Source organism: Drosophila ananassae, chromosome XL (genome assembly GCF_017639315.1).
Source record: "Drosophila ananassae strain 14024-0371.13 chromosome XL, ASM1763931v2, whole genome shotgun sequence".
NCBI classification, from domain to species: domain Eukaryota; kingdom Metazoa; phylum Arthropoda; class Insecta; order Diptera; family Drosophilidae; genus Drosophila; species Drosophila ananassae.
Genome location: NC_057931.1, coordinates 3,558,504 through 3,573,810, shown reverse-complemented (window position 1 = coordinate 3,573,810; position 15,307 = coordinate 3,558,504). Strand labels below are relative to the sequence as shown.

General features: G+C 35.2%; 1 protein-coding gene across 1 annotated transcript in view; it reads right to left on the bottom strand.

The window, feature by feature from the left end:
- Positions 1-5,187: 5,187 nt before the first annotated feature.
- LOC6504068 (protein TIS11) overlaps positions 5,188-15,307 on the bottom strand; it is a 21,337-nt gene continuing 11,217 nt past the window's right edge. Inside the window, exons 3-4 of the mRNA XM_001964076.4 lie at positions 7,241-7,569; positions 5,188-7,033 (exon numbers count right to left, since the gene is read on the bottom strand). Coding sequence (XP_001964112.1) covers positions 6,031-7,033; positions 7,241-7,569 — 1,332 coding nt within the window. The 3' untranslated portion in view covers positions 5,188-6,030. The remainder of the gene's footprint in view (positions 7,034-7,240; positions 7,570-15,307) is intronic.

Here is a 15,307-nt window from a genome sequence, read left to right as displayed (position 1 = left end):
GAGTGCATAATTGATAAACTATTATTATAAACACAAATTATGAATGATGAAATGGAAAAGTAAACAAACAATATTATTATGTGGAGTATATGCATATAATGGGCGCCGAGTCGCAGAGCTAGAGCTGATTATGGTCGATAACATGATAATGATGTTTAGCACTTAAGTTTTAGTTTGTAACTTTATGCCTTAAGTTGTAAGCTTAAAATAATATAAAATTAAATACAACATATTAAAAAGCAAACAAAACAAAATACAAATAAAAACAAATACAAAAAATAAAAACAAAAGAAATGTATAACAAAATGTTAAATGTCTTTTTATTTGGGCCATCTAAGGTGTCTTAGGTTTTTTTCAGAATTTTTCCGCTACTTTCCTAAATTTTCCGATTTTTTTCTTAATATTTCTTGATTTTTTCCAATTTTCCCGAGTTTTTTGTGAAATTGTCTTATTTGCTTAATTTTTTTCCGGATTTTCTCGATTTTTCCCAATTTTCCCGAATAAGGAAATTTTTTCCGAAATTTTCCGGGTTTTTTCGAATTTTTCCTCAATTTTCCTGATTTTATCCGATTTTTCTCGATTTTCCCAAATTTTCCGATTTTTCCTGATTTTTTCCGATATTTCCTGATTTTTTCTCGAATTTTCCCGATTTTTCCTGATTTTTCCTGATTTTTCCTGATTTTTCCTGATTTTTCCAGATTTTTCCCGATTTTTTCCGATTTTTACCCCAAGTCGCTTACGTGTTTTCCCCATTTCGGGCAAGTCCGCTACGTTTCGACGTAAGGTTAAGCTATGCCCCCAGCGGCGAGTAGGGAGAAATACTAAGTCCAGTACGTCATTTGGCTCTAAGTTCCAAAGTGCCGCCACCTGTGGGTCGCGAATGCGCACCAAGTGGCGCAGTTGCACATCTCGCCACCTATGGTTCATTTTTGAAAATTTTAAATAAGGCCGAAGCCACCTATTGTTCAAGTTGTAAAACGTTTGGCAACAAGCGCCATAATACTTGAACAATAGGTGGCGCCTCGTATTTTTCAAGGTGACCAACGAACGGTTTCAAACCTCAACAATAGGTGGCTTCGCCGTAAATGATCGTTTGAAAACTCGAACAATAGAGGGCTACATACGAATGTGCGCCACCCTGCGACCCACAGGTGGCGGCACTTTGGAACTTAGAGCCAAATGACGTACTGGACTTAGTATTTCTCCCTACTCGCCGCTGGGGGCATAGCTTAACCTTACGTCGAAACGTAGCGGACTTGCCCGAAATGGGGAAAACACGTAAGCGACTTGGGGTAAAAATCGGAAAAAATCGGGAAAAATCTGGAAAATTCAGGAAAAATCGGGAAAAATTCGAGAAAATCTGGGAAAAATCGGAAAAATTCAGGAAAAATTCCTAAAAATCGAGAAAAAACAGGAAAAATCAGGAAAAATCGGGAAAAATTATTAAAAAAGGAGTAAAATCAGGAAAAATCAGGAAAAATTCGGAAAAATTATTAAAAAAGGAGTAAAATCAGGAAAAATCTGGAAAATTCAAGAAAATCCGGGAAAAATTTCGTCATTCGGAAAAATTATGAAAATTCAGGAAAAATTCGAAACAAATATAGAAAAATCAGGAAAATTCTGCGAAATCCGGAAAGTCTACAAAAATCAGAAAAAGTCCGGAATATTCGGAAAAAATCGAGAAAATTCTGAACAATTTGTTAAAATCAGCCAAAATACGGAAAAATATACAAAAATAGGGAAAAGCCAGGAAATTTTTGTAAATATTGGGGAAAAACCCGGAAAATTCTGAAAAAGCGAAGTTTTTAGAAATTATGAAAAATTGGGAAAAACTCGGAAAAATCAGAGGAAAATCAGAAAAATTATAAAGAAAAACCGATAACTGTTTAAAAAATAAGAATTTTCCATAAAACTTGCGAGTAATTTTTAAAAAAGCAGCCAAATAAAATAAGCATAGAACCAACGACGTCACCTCATTCAGCTTAGAGATAACCCCCGTTATCGATGGATCACTGTAGAGCGCCAGACAAAGACCTTGCTGCTGAAAGAAATGTTGAAATGAAAATCAGAGCCGGCAATTTGTTTATATTTTTCCATTTATTTTGTAACGTTTTAATTTAATTGCTATTTAACTTAAAATTCGCCATAAACTAAATTGTTTTCACTTCACTTTAATTTACTATATAAAAATACGCACATAGTGTTGCAATGGAAGCATAAATAGGCATGTTTCAGCATTAACAAAATTCATGTACAGTTGTGTTTGATTTCTAATTTGTTATTTGTTTTGTCTTTTTCGTTGTTTTGTTGTTTTTTGTTGTTGTTGCCAAGGCGGAAATCTATGAATTATTTATGGTATATGTTTTTATATAAATAACGAACAAAGCATAATTAAATAGTGCATAATTCAACTGGCATTACATTTCTTGTTCTTTGTTAATCGATCATCAAAAAATATAGTTATTCTAACCTCTGGTTCACAACATCAAGTTTAAATTAATTTTTTTTTTTGTAATTTTTTTAAGGGGGAAGACGACGTGGTATGTTAATTTTTAGGCTTTAATTCCGATAAGGCGCCCGATTGCTTCATGCGGGGCCCGAGTTAGCTTTTTGCTTTGTTTTTTGTTGTACAAAGGGAAGAACAGGTAATTAATGATAACCAAAGCTCGAATTTTAGATGGGGTTGTACAATTAAATAGAGCAAATTACAAAAAAAAAGTATTATTATAGGTATTAAATATATAGAATTATAGTTAACCTTTGCACGCTGCCGTAAACGTAACTACTCCCCGTCGTTCCGATCCGATCCGAATTCTGAATCGTACGAGAAAAAAAAAAACAAAGAAACAACAAAGTGGTGGAGAGTGGGGAGTGAGAAATCAAATCAAAATATCGAAAAGAGAATCAAATAAAATAGAATTAAAATTAATAAATAAATATGCCTTTTGCACTTTCGTCGTTCGTTCAGTTTCGTTCAGTTTCGTTCCGTTCCGTCCGTTTCCATTTCCACAAGACTATAACGTAATTTGTGTGTGTATTGGTGTGTGTGTGTGTGTTTATAATTTATATAGTATATATATAATATTAATGATAAGGCACTTTGAGAATTATTTACCCCCTCGTGTTGATAAACACTTGCGCTTCCTCTCCCTCTCTCCCTACAACTCTCTTGTTTTTATTTTTAGTTTCTTTTTTTGTTTTTCGTTTTTAAGTCATGCTTAAATTTCTTCTCTGTGGCTGGTAATTTTTTTTTTGTAATTTGTTTTTTAAATATTAATACGCCAAAGTGAAAAGGTAATAATAAATAGGAGTAATAAAATATTTGAATTTGTTTGATTTGATTTGCAAATTTCCCATTTTTCATAGTTATTGCGTTTAAATATTGCGTAAAATATAAATTATTTAAACAAAAAAAAAATTAATAGAACGTCTCCATAATAGGTGTAATGTCTGTGCGTACAGTACGGTTCGTAATTGTAATTATACATTTCTAGCATAATGGGCAAAAGATCTGTCTGTTTTTTCTTTATAAAAAATAATTTAAATATTTCACTTAAGTTTTTTTTGCGTTTTTAGCTGTTTTCTAAATTTCTTGCTCAGTTTTTTTCTTTCACTTAATTATACATTTCTAACACTGTACTCAGTTATTTTTCATTTCGGACTTTTTTTAAGAGTTTGTATTGTTTTTGTTGTTGTTGTTGTTGTTGTTTTCCCGACATATACAAAGATCGACAATTGTTTTTTTTGTTGTTGTTGTTTCCTACATAAATAGTTTAAATAGGTTTCTCTCACATTTGTTGGTTTTTTGTTTTTGTTTTTGTTACAAGTTATAACATTTCCATTTTTTTTTTGCTTCGTTTTTTGTTGTTTTTGTTTTTTTTTTATTACATATAAATGTAGTTCATAATCATCAGCGTAAGCAAATATATAAATATAATATATGGTTTTGTTTTGTTTTTTTTTATATAATTTGTATATAAATTAAGGGGGGGATTGGTTTTCTTGTATAACACTAAAAATTATATAACTGCACCCAAAAAATAGTAAGAAATCAAGAAAAAAAGGTTTGGTAAAATAAATTAAATAAAAATAATAATATTATATATAATAAACAAAATGATCTGTGTCGCATATACCATAAAAAACATAAAATTATCAATGGTCAAAATATATATAATGTGTTTTTTTGTGTGTGTATTGTGTGTGTGTGTGTTGGTGTTTGTTTCGCGTGTGTTTGTGTTGGTTTCATAAATTATTAATATTAATTGCATATAAAATATATCTGGTATGTTTTGTTTGTTGTTTGTTTTTTTTTTTTTGTATAATAGATGCAAAAATAAATTATGGTGTTTTAAAAAAAATCAGCATTTCCATTTCATAGATCGTTTTTCTTTCTCTTCTATGTCTCTTTTGTTTTTAAATATTAATTTGTATAGAAAAAGAAAAGAAAATCATTTTTTTTTTTTACAAAATTAATGACAAAATTCATTTAAATGTCTGGAGTTCTGTAGTGTTTTTGTCTTTGTTTGTTGGTTTGTTTATTGTTGTTTGTTTGTTTGTTTGTTGTGATTTGTTGCAGGAATTGCAGAGGTATATCATCAATAATATTCATCATATCATTTATCATCCAAGATCATTGTAACCGTAAACGTAAATTGTTAAAACATAATTTATAGGCTTTATCAAAGTATTAACTCCTCTCTCTCTCTCGTATTTACACAATCATCATCTCACTATTACATAAATTTAGCAAAAAATAAAATAAATTAAAGAATTTTCTTAGTTCCGTTTCTCAGCTCTCTCCGTTTCTCAGTAAATGGTAGTATCCGAGCCTGTTTTCGTATCCGTTTCCGTTTCTGTTTCCGATTGCCGTTGCACTCTCAGTTTCCGTTTCCGTTTCTGTTTCAAATTTCGTTACCGTCCGTTTCTGCGCTCTCTTTCGCTCTCTCTCTCGTTCTCTCTGGTTCATCATCGTAATCATCTTTGATCGATTTCGATTGGAAGACTATCGATAAAAACGGATATATATATATACAGGTAGCAGAATACATACATATCGATATACCGATTTATACCGCATTATATACTTATATATATATGGTATATACTATTATATATATATGGTATATAGTATATATGGTATATGTATGGAATTTATCAATTTTTGTTGTTTTGTTTTTTGTTGTTTTGTTTTGTTTTGTTTTGTATACAAGACTAATCAAGTGCGCGGCATTATAATAAATATTGAACGAAAAGCGACAAGTGCACCACTACAAGTACAGTAGATCCTATTAAATGCTGGAACGATTAATCGCATTATCCGATATCCGATATATATACATATTATATATAAATATATATAAGAATATGTAACAAGTTCCTTGATTTCGATTTTGAGCAACGTTCTCGTTGAATTGATTTTCCATAAAATTGATTTTTCGTCTTTTGGTTTCAGTTTCCTTTACCGTTGTATCGTTATACCGTTACAGTTACTCTCTCTCTCTCTCTCTCTTGTCCAGTGTTGTAGAATGTATTTCGTTCTCCTTGGCTTTTAGGATTTAGTTTTCTTTTCTTTTCTTTTTTTTTTCTCTTTTTTTTTACGTATCTATATCTTATCGTCCTTCTATTTGAATTATTATTATTTTTTTTTTGTTTGTCTTTCAATTAAAGATAACGACAACTGTCACAGCTTGAGAGAAATCATATCAAAGATCGCTTGGTTCTTGGCATTATCTGCACGGTATGTTTTTTAGTATTTTTTTGTTTGTTTGTTTAGTATTTTGTTGTCAGCTCTTCAGTATCTTCAGTTGCGGCTTCAGGTCTTTGCTGAGATTTTGTCAAGGATTTTTCTTTTTTAGTATCGATGGAGGGATGCTTTGTGGATGGGGTTTCGATGATTTGGTTCTTGTTTTTCGCTTATTGAGGAGGGGCAACTCCTTTTTCCAAATCCATCTGCAATCTGTCATCTGCCATCTTGCCTGCCCCTCCTCCTTCTCCTTCTCCTCCTCCTCCTCTTCGTAGTGATCCTCTTTAGAGACCCAAGTTGGACTGATACGCCTCCACGGCGGAGCTCAGCCGATTGAAGACCGGCAGTCGTGGCGTCTCCTCCTGCTGCATCGGCTGCACCTGCTGCTGCTGCTGCTGCTGGGGCGGCGTGCTGACGCTCTTCTGGAGCAACTGCTTCCCGGTATGATGTCCGCCAACCAGGTCGTAGGGAGGCGGTGTGTGCACCGGGGATATGGGTACATTGGGGCTCTCCGGCGGGGTGTTCGGTCCACCACCACCCACCATGCCCAGGCTCAGGCCCATGCCCATGCCCATGCTGCTCATTCCCATGCCCATGCCCAGGCCCAGACCCAATCCCGACGAGGACGAGGTCGATGAGGCCGAGGAACTGTTACCGGCACCACCGCCGCTACCGCCGCCGCCGCCTGCATTGCCGCCCTGGCCCATCAGTCCCGCCAGATAGCCGCCGTTCTGATGCAGGGCATCGTGGAAGGGGAAGTTGGTCAGCGAGTTGGTGGGGCTGAGCGACAGAGATCCGGTGGGCGACTCCCGGTCCGAGCCGGTGCTCATCGACAGCGGCGGACTCAGTGGCAAGAAGAACTGATTGCTGTTGTTGTTGTTGGAGTTGTTGCTGTTCAGGATATTTGTGGCCTGGCTGCCCTTGGAGGGGAAGCTAGTCTGCTGCTGCTGCACGGATGTGGTGGACTGTTGCTGTTGGGAGACATTCTGGGACTGGGACTGCGACTGCGACTGGGACTGGGACTGCGACGACTGAGTGGAGGACGACTTGGCCGCCGCCTGGGCCGCCTGCTGCTGGGCACGCGCCTCGTCCGCATTGTGCACAAAGTGGCAACGCGGTCCGTACGGACAGAAGCCGACACTGTGGAAGGTGCGACAGTACTCGGTCTTGTACTTGGGGTGCCGCTGCAGGTTGCGCAGCTCATGGAATCCGTGGGCGAACTGGCACTTCTCCCCGTACTTGCACTCACCTGCCTCCTCGAAGGGGCGACACAGCTCCGTCTTGTATCTGCAACAGATTGAGGTATTAGTGGATGATCCAGAAATGAAAGAGTTGCTTGCAACAATGCCAGTTTGGCTCACAATTTTGTTAATATTTATATTGAATATTTTAAGAAAAATACTATTTTTTCTTTAATAGCTAGATACTATAAAACTCTAAGAAGCCCCCCTGGCAGTTACAAGCGCACCTTAACCTCAAACTTTCGTCACCTACCTGGAAGTGTTCATGGGCTGCTGTGGCAGTGGCTCCGACTGTGTCCTCTCCAGCTTGCGGTGCAGATTCATGCTTCCCAGGCTCTCGATGATGGTCACCAGAGATGCCACAGGAGGTTGCTGCTGTTGCTGCTGCTGTTGTTGTTGTTGTTGCTGTTGATGGAGCTGCTGATGGCGCTGAGCCGGCTGTGAAATGGTGCGAGTGAGAGGACCGTGCAGGCGGTGTGGGTGTTGTTGTTGTTGCTGCTGCTGCTCCATGCTGCTGCTGACCAGGACGTGCTCCACTGGCGGCTGCTGTTGCTGTTGCTGATGATCGCGATCACTCGCCACCTGTGAATGAAAAAAAATAAAATACATTTTAAATAAGAGGTGAGTGAGAGAAGAAGAAGAAGAAGCACAAATCCAAAAAAATCAATTTCCGTCTCTCGGGCGTATACGTAATATACGTAACGAGCGAATATTTCGCAAAAGGCCAAACAAAAGACCAAAAAAAAAAAAAAAGGGGGGGAGACTTAAATATATAATAATAAAGGAAAGGTAAAAGGGGACAAGGGGAGAAGAGAAGAGAGCCAAGAGCTCAAATGGTGTTTGGAGACTTTTACTTTTAACTTGACCTATAAGTTTGAAAAAAAAAAAAAAATGGAAATGAAAATGAAAATGAGACAGAAACCGAAACAGAAGCGGAAAGAGTGGAAAATAGAAGAAACAGAAAGAGATATTGCAAAAGGCACAAAATGTTATAATTTTCCAGACATTAACCGGAGAGCCAAGAAAAAACCAGCTGCCACCTCTCCAAAGCCTCCCCCACCCCCCTTCCCCACCTTTCGTGTCGTCATCAGTTTCGGGTTTTTATTTTATTATTTTTTTTTTTTGTTTTTTTTTTTTTTTGGGAACGCAACGTCCGACTTGGCTTGTTCATTTTCGTGCCATGCGATGCTGTCACATGTTATGCAACCAGTTAACAAAAACACAAACACAACGACAATAACAACAACACTGCACTCAACTCACTCCATCAAGCGTGGCCAAAAAAAAAAAACAACAAAAACAAAAAACTAACAACAACTTGGGCCACAGAGAGCCAATTACATATGTATAGAGCTCAAGTTCAAGCCAACAACACGCAACAAGTTGGCTCCACTCGACTCGACTCGACTTGGCTTGTCTTTTCTTGTCTTGTCAACAACAACAAAAAAAAATAAAAGAGCGCCATCGAAAGCAACAGAAAAAAAAAAACAACAAAATTTTGGGCCCAGCCAGGCAGAGTAATCAAACTCCCCACCCCTCTAAGCCCCATCATCCACTACCAGACCCACACAGCCTCTCTTATGGACAACAAAAACAAAAACAAAGCTAAACTCAATTTGCCACTCTCCTTCTTTGCCAGAGACGGAAAACTGGTTGGCTTGCTCAACAAGTGCGACAAGAAGGGGGCACCATACAATATGCAGTGTAAAAAAAAGAGAGACAGTGTGGGAGCAGGGAGAGAGAGAGAGGACCCCCCAAGGCAGAGAGGCGGAGAGCCAGCCGGGCAGAGCGATAAAGACGGTGGCGCATGCGCAATGTCTGAAACTGAGATGGTCGTAATAGAGTTGCCAGATGGTGGGCAAGAAAAAGTGATTTTTAATATTATGGAAAAAAAATATAAATTAATTATATTAAATATATATATTAATTATATAATATAATTAAATATATAAATTAATTATTCTTTATTCTGCCTTATTTAATAAAAATAAAGAACTATTAAATTTTTAATAAAAAAAAAATATAAATCGAGTTTTTTCCAAAACTAATCTATTAATTTAGTAATCTTAAAACCCAGCACAGCACTGTTCGTATTTACAGATGCTAGTCCCCGCCCCCCCGAAAGAAAAGATTACGGCCTATATAGCCCACTTAGAGAATCGTTATCTGGTTCCAAGGGGATGTGTCAAGACGACCCATAAAAAATAAACTAAAAAAAAAAAAACAGAAAATAAAAAAAATTAAAAAGCTGGCTACGAACAGATGAGACGATGACTGCCAAGAAAATAAATAAATATTTATTGTACATATGCACTTCATTTGGGTTATCTTTTTGCTCCGATTTCAACACAAAAACGCAGTCAGTCGGTCGGCCGGTCGGTTTTCATGAGTGAATTCCATATAAAATTTCACACAGAAAGCAAACCGAAACGAAACAAAACAATTTAAATGTCCAATTAATTAATTTGCTTGACGAACAATCAGTTTAGAACTCATATATAGGCTACACAACACACAACATTTATGAATAAATATTTCTTATCTTATCTGTCTTGCTCTCTCTGTCATGATTTCTTCAAATTACTAATGTTTTTCGTTTTTTTTTTTTCATATTTTTCTATTTTTGTTTTTTTTTTTGAAACTTCCTGCTCTATTACACCGTTAATTAGTCAGCTGACATTGAGGACCAGACTCAGACTCAGACCGGATCAGACCCCAAAACCGACCACCTGGCAACCCTGTTTCAGTTTCAGTTTCTGTTTTTTTTTTTTTTGCAGTTTCAATTTCGGTTTCAGCTTGCAACTCTGCGCAGACAGCAAAAAAAAAAAAAAACATTAACGAGCGCAACAAGTTTGCAAACCTTTAGCGCTTTTGTGACGCTTACGGCATCGCTGCAACGGCTCTGCCAACTGCGACTGCGACTGCGACTGCGGATACGGTTGCTGCCTTCTGCTTTTGCTTTTTTACCTCTTTCTTTGTATTTTGCTTTTGCATCCTGAGCACCTGAAGAAAAACCCAGTTTATGCGGGCAATTCACGATTACTTAATCGTGTAAAAGTCACAAAAAAAACAAAACCTTGAAATGTGGTTACACATATTTGCAAATGTCTTTAGTTCGAGATATATTAAATATATATATTTTAGGAAATATCAACAAAGATTATGTACAAGTAGTTTAGGAAGAATATTTAGAAAAAATTTCTAATAAAGCGCCTCCCGGCCGACTTCCGCAGCGATAAAGCGGTCTAACCTTCAATTGGACGTTTTCACAAAACATATTTGTGACAAATATTATGAATTTGTTTTTTTTCTTTTCTTTTTCTTTATTTGTTTTTAGTTTGCACAGCTGTTTTTGTTGCAAGACGAAGGTCACACTTTCGGGGCACAATTTGGCGACAAGACAATTCGTGAACTGATTTCGCAAAACGGACTTCGCCATAAACGCCCGAAACCCGATCCCATCCGCGAGGTGAGTAATGGTAATGGGAGGAAAAAAAAAAGGGGGTGGGAGCATATACCATTTTTTTTCTTTTTCAAAAACGTGTTTGAAAAACCACTTAAAAAAAAAAACTCGCCGCCAATCTCCGCTCTAATTTTCCCTCCTCTCTTCCGCATGCTTTTTTTTTTTTGTTTTTTTTTGCAAGGTTTTTCCTTCCATCTCTAAGCTTCTTCTCTTTCTTAAAACTAACTCTCGATAGCCATCTCTTTCTAGCTCCAGTTGTACCATCTCTAGGCTAGCTCTCCACATCATATAGGTGAGAATTTCCCTTTCATTTGAAAATGAAAATACCTTTACTTTTCTTTCAGTCATGCTTTTGCTTTTGTTTTTGTGCTTTTGCTTTTTTTTTTTTACTGCTTCTTCTACTACTTGTTGCTAGTTGCTTTTCTCCCCTCTCTCTTTCTATCTACCACCCTTCGAACGCATGCTTTTTCTTCTTCCTTCATTTCTCTTTCATTGTTGCGGTGGGTTAAGTAAAGACAATAAAAACAAAGAGAAAGAAAGACAAAAAGAGTGGGTGATGTATTGTGGGGAGGGGATTTGAGGAGTTACGGACCAGAGACCTTGAGGGGCCTTTTGCAAAACTTTTCATTTTTTTTTCGGTTTTCGGATTTCGATTTCGGAATCTCCAAGCCAGTTCCGGTTCGAAAATTACCCAAAAATGGTACAAATCTTTCAAATTGATTGTAAAATCGAAGTCAATCGAAGTCCAACTAAGTTTTTAAATAATTTTATGTTTATTTTATAATTTTTTTTTGCTTTGGTAATCGGAAACTTCTAATTTCGATATTTATTTATTTTCTAGTATTACCTAAACCACAATAATATGTTCCATTCCATCTCTCTTAGTTCCATTCATTTCTTGGCTACGCATTTCATTCAATGGAGTAATCGATAACAAGAGTGAACAAACAAGTCTTATTCATCGGCCTGTTTATCGAAATTATCTAAATAAAGCTTCATCATCTCCATATTATGGGAAAACCTTTGATTACTTCATTTATTACACACAATTTTAATTATTTCATCAAAAGAGTCATAGTTTAAAGGGAAAAACTTATTATTAATCATCGGTTTGTTTATCGAAAGTTATCGAAGTTTACAACTTTTTCTATTTTAAACACTTTTTGGGGGAAAATCGTTAATTTTTTAATGAATTATATTGATTTACTCAAAACATATATTAAAGACAAAAATCGTTCATGGAAATTAGAAAAAGTTATCGAAATTATCGAAAAATAACAGTTTTTCAATTAAACCCATTTTTCCTTTCGTTTTAGTGTTTGATATAAAGTAGATTTTGGATTAATATGTAATCGAAATTATTGAAAAGTAACAGTTTTTCATTTAAAATATGATTTTTTGTGGAAAATCTATTTCTTCTAGTATTTTTATTATAGAAAATACATTTATTTACCCCAAATTATATTTTAAAATGGAAAACCTCTTAAAGTAACCCCTATTTTTGGATAAAAAGTAATCGAAATTTTCGAAATACAATCGTTTTTCATTTAAAATATATTTTTTTGTGGCAAATCTATTTCTTCTACTATTTTTCTTAAGAAACTAGATTTGTTTAACCAAAAACCTCTTAGAGTAACCCCTATTTTTAGTGAAAAAATAATCGAAATTATCGAAAAATAATCGTTTTTCATTTTCTTGTAGCATTTGCTTTACAGAAACTTTGTTAAACTTTAGGAATTTGATTTGTAATAAATAATAATTCTTGAGAGCTTGGTTTTTGGGCAACAGTTTACGGCTTACAGACTATCTATATCTAAATATATATGTTTGGGGGCAGAAAATGTATATATATTTCGGATTGTGTGTTTGTTTCGGGTCTTGGCTCACGGGCTGTTAGGTAAGATTGGTGATTGTTGTTGGCTGGTTGGATGGCTGGCTGACTGGCTGGTGACTGGTAAGGTAACTCTGGTGGTGTCTCATAAACACGTTAACACACACACACACACAACCATACATAAGTTGTGGCTCGAACCCCTCTCTGTCGTATCTGTGTGCAAGAGATGCTGAAGACCTGCTGTTGCTTTTGCTTTTTTTTTTGTATTTTTTTTCGAATATCTTGTTGTTGTTTTCGGCACTGGGACTAACTGGTTTATAAAGCCAACAGCACAACAGCAGTAATACTACCAACGACGACGACGACGCAATATCCATAACCTCGATGAGCTAACACCAATACAATGGAATAAAATCGAAAAAAAAAAAAAATCGGACAAACTCACACACAAAGATACTTGAACACTAACACAATATATCTCACTCTCGGAATATGCGAATTGAAAATGAATACAAAGTTATTATTGAGTGTTATTTATAAAAAAAAAAAAATATAAAAAAACAAATCCAACAACCCGCCAAGCAACCTGCACACGAACAGCAGAGAGGGCGTTTGATTGGGGGCGTGGCTCTACTATATATCTATATAGATATATATCTATATACATATACAATATCTATATATATATATCCACATTCGCATCTATTTATCGCTTGGGGAATAACATTAGCAATTAAAGCCAATCGCATTTACATTCGAGAGGCTGGGCTGGAGCTGGAGCTGGAGCTTCATGATGATTTATCAAAATCATCCTCTAGAGCTCTAAGAGGCTGAGACGGTGATTAACATATCGAGAATATCAAAAGGTTAATCAGGGGATTGGAAATGAGATTTAAATATTGGGGTTACAGGGGAGGGCTGAGATTGGGCTGGAAGTTCGATAGCTCTGTAATTATATCGAAACTGTGCCTGTCATCTCTAGGTTTCAGGTCTGATCATCGATTAAATCGATAGTTATCAGAGGTAGGAGGGGGAGGACAATCGTATTGTCGTTTTAGTCTTTAAATTACAAGTATAATTATCGATTGAATCGATAAAAAACAAATAGAAGAAGATAATTGTTGTCAGAACAGAAGAAATAGTTGTCATTTCTAGGTTACAAGCCTGATAATCGATTAAATCGATAGTTATCAGAGGTAGAAAGGGATTATGCGATAAAAATCGATATTTATCAAAAATAGGAAGCGAAATCTTTAAGTTAGAGTCGAAATTATCGTTCTAGTCTTCAAATAACAAGTCTAATGATCGATTAAATCGATTCGAGTTCGATAATTATAGTATTATAGTATTAATTATATGAAAAATATAATAGAAGGATTAATATTGGAAGGAACTACTTTAGATTAGAGATGAATAATTCGAATAGGACTATTAGAATAGCCCCATAATTATATCAAAATTATTGTTGCCATCTCAAATCAAACATCTAATGATCGATTAAATCGATAGTACCCAAAAATAACATTATACGCATTTAATTTCCATATTTACACACTCGCACGATTTGTATTTATTTTTATTTTTTTTCTTTTTCGGTTCAATTAAAGTTCAAGGTGAGCCTCAAATTTTCTATGCAAACTGCGAGATTTTTTTTTGATTTTGATTTTTTGTATTCATGTTTTGGGTTTGATAAAAAAATTTGATTAGCAGGCCGCAGATCAAATCAGAAAATCAAATTAAATTAAATGAAAAATCAAAATCTGCAACCGGCAGGCAGCTCTTCTCTTTTTTCTTATTTTTTTATTTGTGTTTTTTTTTATATAAAATAAATATAAATAAAAAATAGCAGAACCAGAATCAGAACAAGGAGAAACAGAGCCAAAAGCACCAGGCCAGTTGGAAGAAGAAAATAAATAAATAAAAGCCTCGCATCGCATCCATTTTAATTGTTGCGGACAAATTTGAATTGGTAATTAACACATGCCCGGGACTGTTCTCTGTTCTCTGATCGGTTCTGGGCCTTTGTCAGTCATGCGAGTTACGTTACATTGTGCTGCACTGCACTGCCCTCCCCTGCACTTCATTCTCATTTCAGATGCACTTCCCATTTGCATTCCCAGCTCTGTTTTTTCGATTTTTTTTTATCGCTTTTGATCGATTGATAGGCCAGTAAGAGACAATAACAATATGTAACAGGCACAGTTTCAGTTCAGAAATTAAAAGAACAACCAATGAGATCTAAAGATAGAAGCTCACTGTATGGAGTTTACAGATTTATCGATAGTTTATCGAAATAGTCAATGATCTTATGGGTTAGTCACAACGATCTAATGCTAATTGATCTCATTTATCTAGATCTGAATTAATGGAAGCTCACAAATATCATTATTTATAATAGAAACTTTATTTTCAGCCTATATTTTATCGATATAATCGATAAGTTATCTATGTAATCAAGTATTACCATGGATGTTTTAGTTTTTTTTTACTTTTTATTAATATTTTAAGAATATGAAGCTCATTTATCAAGATATGAAGTGGAAAGTGAATTTCCAATCGATATTTAATCGAAAGAATCAATATTTTATCGATTTAATCGATAAGTTAACGATATAAACGATTAAGACCGTCAGGGATATAGTTTTTTTACTTTCTATTAAGATTTTAATAATATAGAGCCCATAATTATCAAGATGTAGATCAGAAAAGTGAATTTTAATCAATATTTTATCGATAAAATCGATTATATCGATTATAAGTACTATAGTGTAAGCAATGCTTAGAAACTTTAGATTTATTTTAGTTTAAAACCCATTCTAAGGAGAGACAAGAGAGAGACTAAGACAACTAGACAATAAAATCGACATTTATCGATAACTTCGATACCTACTAAGTCAGTATCGATTGAAAAGAAAAGTTCTTTGTTTCTCTCATTTATTTAAAGCCCAAAATGTAAAACAAGGCTAAGGAAAGTCTCCTCAAGTTGTTTCTGTTTCGCAATGCCAACTTTTATAGTTTTTTTT